Source organism: Phragmites australis, chromosome 2 (genome assembly GCF_958298935.1).
Source record: "Phragmites australis chromosome 2, lpPhrAust1.1, whole genome shotgun sequence".
Lineage (NCBI taxonomy): Eukaryota > Viridiplantae > Streptophyta > Magnoliopsida > Poales > Poaceae > Phragmites > Phragmites australis.
Genome location: NC_084922.1, coordinates 48,466,372 through 48,471,313, shown reverse-complemented (window position 1 = coordinate 48,471,313; position 4,942 = coordinate 48,466,372). Strand labels below are relative to the sequence as shown.

Sequence of the window (4,942 nt, the reverse complement as noted above, 5' to 3'; positions counted from 1 at the left end):
ATCAGTTTTAGTCTTCTCACGTAGACATAATGAACTCAAACACAGCTTACAGAGCTTAGCTCATATAATCGATTCAGTTTTAAAATTGTAGGAAACTTACATAGATAAACAGAAGCCAGTTTTGCAACTTACCAAATTGTTGACGGATGAACAACGTTGCTTCTTCAGTTTTGGGACTGTTCAAAGCAAGCCCTTTTCCTTGGAGAAGTCTAACAAGGACTCAAAATCTGCCTAAAAACGAGGGTCAAAGTGCAGTATTGATTTGGTATTGGTTGTCATTTGATTTAGCATAGGTGCACGGAGCTGGGACACTTGCAGATCGGAGTTCGGAGACATTTCACTCAATTCTCTCGCACGCGCACTTGATACAGAACAGCAGTCAGCAGATCACATCTTAAGTAGACATAAGGCAACAACGACACAGCACATATGCATGCTCGCCGTTCATCTTCACCTTCCTTGGGAGGATTCGACGATTCAGCTAAGGGTATTCATATCCCAGCTGCTCAGCCGCCGGCATGAAGGAGGCGAGCACACGGGACTGCAGCCAGGCCTTGACAACGACGACGGCGTCGAAGACCTGCTCGCCGGCGCCGTGCCCGTCACAAGCAGCGATGCGCAGGTAGTACTTGATCCCAGAGACCACTTGCGTCTGCGCCGCCACGACCCTGGAGAAGAATAGCCGGTGGGAGCCGCGGCGGTTGTGCTCCATGACGCAGAAGAGGCCGAGCTCCTGCACCTCCCTGTTGCCCTCGACGTTTTCTGCTGCCGACCATCCTGCCGCGCCCTTGTTGGAAAAAAATAGTATTTTTAAATATAATTTATTTCAATTGTATATCATGGACAAAAATTAATATAGATAATCAATATTGACTAGGTTTCAACTAGCTCCGATAAGTCTCGACTATCACTAAATAGAGTTCGACTAGCTCTGACGAGTCTCGACTAGATACTCGAGCAATATTTCAACTAATCTCAAAGAGCCTCGACCAGATACTCAAGCAGGATTTCGACTAAATTCAAAGAGTCTCGACTAGATACTCAAGCATAATTTTGATCAAATATAATGTAGATTATAATGTACGTATCCGATTGTGACGTGAGATACAGACTTCTTTAATGTCAATGTAGTGGACGATGATGAAGATAATGAAGTAGTCAAAGTAGATCATGATGATGTAGAAGAAACTGATCGTGAGCAGTCACGATGAGTGCTTTTCAAAAACCTTATTCGTCCTCTCCCGATGCAGGATCCCAAGAGCGACAGTTTCCAGAGAACTGCTCACGCCGACGTAGCGAGATACAATAAACTACGTGCGACAGCACAACAGAGAGAAATTGATAAAACCCTAATTACGTATATACCTCTTCTTTATGGTGACGACCAACATATATATAGAGGAAAATCGAGCGATTGTGACGCGTCATAATCAGACTCAGTTATATGTCACAATCAGGCTCTTAACTCACACAGTTCCTATATATTTATATATTTGCCTATATAGCAAAAGAAATAAAACTACAAAAAATGCTGCACATGCACAAGCAACTAAACTTGATTTTGATAGACTATTCACGCAGGTGTTGTATGCCCGCCTCCGCCACTGACCTGACGAGACGAGAAATCACATGTTCTACTAGTCCTCTCTTCCGCTACTTACCCGTGAAAGATATAAACCATTTTAAGGCTGGAGCTCGTCAGCGAGGCGAGCAGAGCAGAGGGTGACAGGAGGAGCACAAGGACGAGGGGCAGAACGAACAAGGTGCGCCGCTTGGAAGCCATGCTGCTATTGTTTGGTTCGGAAATTGCACTGAATTCGCAGCTTCGCAGATCTAGCCAGTGCTGTAGTGCAGCAGATGGCGCGCATGCAAACAGCAAGGACACGTAAAGGATGGTGAAAGGCGCGAGCCTGCGGCGCCTTGGCGCGCGCGGCATGCTTGCTTCACGTGGATTTGGCTGTCATCCGGCGCAACTTGCCGAGGACCGGGTGAAGCGTTTCTGTCGAGTGGCCTCACTTTCTTGTCACTGATGATGGGTTTGCTTGATCTTCTTTGTTGCTCACGATGGGATCGTGTTTGCATGCGTGCACTGCACGGTGATCACTGATCACTGACCCACCTTTCGAGTAAACAAAGACGAAACATCACAACTGAAAAGAGGAGGAAAAGTGAGAAACGGAGCATGGAAGGAAACGTGATGCAGTTATCGCTTGTCGCGGCGGACTGTGACTCATCAAAATCTGGATTTTTAGATAATGATCAAAATCTGCATGCCTGCGTTCTTCAGTAGACAGTATGAACGTGCGTGATGGCCGTGTGATCTCTGCTTGCCGAGAGAAGGCCAGACAGGTTCTAAAGAAGCACCACAATGTCAGATCGATGAGCTAGAACCTAGCAGTGTAGCTCAATGGCTCTGGGTGATTCCTGAACAGTGAGCTTACATCCATAAATTCATTCCTTCACTGATTTGGAAGCTCTGATAAACAACAAGTAGCCTTCAACAAGCATACCGATTTATTGTCGCCCTCTCATCTGTTTGTACAATAGCCTTCAAAAAAGGTCTCACAGAAAACATGGACCGGCGCAACGTTCGCCTTCACTCACTGCTACTCTTACAAACATAACACTTATTCTTACTCCACGGTCTGCGAGATTCCAGGCCAAAAGTAGGAGAGACTCTACTCCTCACTGCTACACGCTTTACTTCGCGGCGGCCGGCGCGAACATGAGCAGCGTGCGGGACTCGAGCCAGGGCTTGACGACGACGACGGCGTCGAACACGCGCTCGCCGCCGTTCTCCGCGCCCTCCTCTGCCGCGGCAACGCGGAGGTAGTACTTCAGGCCCGAGACCACCTGCCGCTGCGCCGCGACCACCCTGACGAACTCGAGCCTGCCACCGTCACCGCAGCATCCGTGCTGCCGGTTGTGCTCGGCGACGGAAAACCGGCCGAGCTCCTGCACCTCCCTGTCGCTCTCCACGTCCCGCACCTCCGTCCTGCCGCCCACCTTCCTCCCGCGGGCGCCGCCCCCGTGCAGCTGCCGTATGGCGGCCCCGCTGCCGCTCGGCTCGTCGGCGCGCGCTGACGCCACGGCCACAACCAAGACGAGCAGCACGAAGGCGCCGAGCAGACGAGCCATTGCCCCGTACGCGCGGTCACGTACTCCGCTCCGCTTGTCACTAGTGCAGTGTGAATTGCTGAGTTATGACAGCGCTTGTGATCGAGTGATGCCTGAGCACTGAGCAGTGTACGGTCCGGCCTTTATATAGCGGGCGATTTCTTGCCTGGACCAGAAAGGCGCTGTGGAGTTTGGAAGGGTGCGCGCGGGTGCGGCCAAGCGCGGCGCGCAGTGGGTGCATGGGATTGTGCGTCCCGAGGCGGCGGCGTGCTGGAGGGATAAGGACGAGTTGAGGCGGGCGGAGGGGAGGACACGTTGGCCGTGGTGTCCCGGGCGCGGTGCCGCGTCGACAGGGCTGGCGAGGTGACGGGGCCGGTTCCTCGTGGGCTAAGGGCTATGATGCGAGACCGCGGGGGGTTTCTGACTCGCAAACGCGGCGTTTTGTCACGGCGCCTGCGGCGCGGACTGCGGAGGAGGATGGTGAGCTACTGAGCTCAGGCCGGCTGGGTGGTTGAAACTTGTGTCGTCCGTGGGCTCAGCATGAGAGGGAAAAGCGGTATGCGTCGTGCCGTCCTGTGGGCATTGCTCAGCTGCGTGGCACGATCGCATGTCGATGCGTAAGAAACTTGGGGCGTTCGTGGACTCCATTGTGCTTTCAGCGAAATCTTTGGGGTCTTCTGCCTAACATTCAATTTATATCTTGCCTTAGAGGCTTAGAGGACCTCATTGTTTGATCCATTAAGCGCGACGATGTGTTGTTGAGAACACAGCAAGACACACCCTCCTGCGGTAGCTGGAGCGAAACAGCTGGATAATTTCAGGAAGAGTAAAAAGAAAATAGAGTAGTGAATAAATTAAGAGTTCATGGACCTGTCCTCTCGCTGCTCCACCGATTTATAAGTGTCCGAGCAACTTTATGAACATATTAATTTGAAGCTTAGAGTTTAGATCCTGTTTGAAATACAAGAGTTTTTTTCAACCTATAAATATTGAAATAAAACAAACTCCTCCTCTTCTGTTGCGCTTGGGGAAGGAAACTACCTTATTACAAGGAAAATGCGTGTACCCTTACTAAGGTGGTATAAATCCAGACCCACCGGATAATATCACCCAATATAAGTACCTGTCTCAAACAAACATAAATCGGGTGAGGGGGAGTGGAGGATCAATGTAATTTTGTCCATTAGATTAAGATCCGAGAATTTAGGTAATCCCATGGACACTTGTTATGATGGACATTGGATTTCTAATGGTTGTGACAACTTATTCTTAATATTGGATTGAATAAAACACTATAAACAAATCTCGGATTTTGGATTTGTTAGATGTTGACATATCTTAAGTTTTTGGGGTGTGTATAGAATTGTTCCAACTCATGCTTTTATATTTTAGACTAGATCCAAGGTTGATATTTCTATTAAGAGATGCAGAACCAATTATGCATAGCAAATAAAAAAACTAATAAGTTTTGGCGCCCCTGTTATTTAAAGTAGGATGGTTAATAAGGTAAGCAATTAATGAAAGGATTTGAGTTGCTGCATTTAAGTAAATATAAATTCTGATAGTCTTTTTTTGGAAATTGGAATGGAAATTCAGTATTTGGGCCATTCTAAAAATGCAGTCAATTTTTCATATTGAAAACTTATAGCCAAACAACGCTAAATTCTAGTGATAGGGATATACGATTAATAACACATCGTACGTGCCAGTCCATGAGGACCATGACACATTCTTCTTCTCGTGAGGTGAAGTCAATTTTGTTACGCCTTGCTCAAACTCTAGCAACTCCGGCTGTGAAGACATTATGCCACGAGACGTAGTCAAG

The 4,942-nt window shown here is 48.4% G+C and overlaps 1 protein-coding gene across 1 annotated transcript; it reads right to left on the bottom strand.

Annotated features, from left to right (window-relative positions):
- Positions 1 to 357: 357 nt before the first annotated feature.
- On the bottom strand, positions 358 to 3,363 carry LOC133908299 (cysteine proteinase inhibitor 4-like). Its single transcript, XM_062350292.1, has 3 exons — positions 2,705 to 3,363; positions 2,120 to 2,150; positions 358 to 787 (listed from the first exon to the last, which is right to left on the bottom strand). The coding sequence occupies exons 1-3, from the start codon at positions 3,136 to 3,138 to the stop codon at positions 482 to 484; spliced, it is 771 nt and encodes a 256-aa protein (XP_062206276.1). The 5' UTR covers positions 3,139 to 3,363; the 3' UTR covers positions 358 to 481.
- Between the last annotated feature and the right edge of the window lie 1,579 nt (positions 3,364 to 4,942).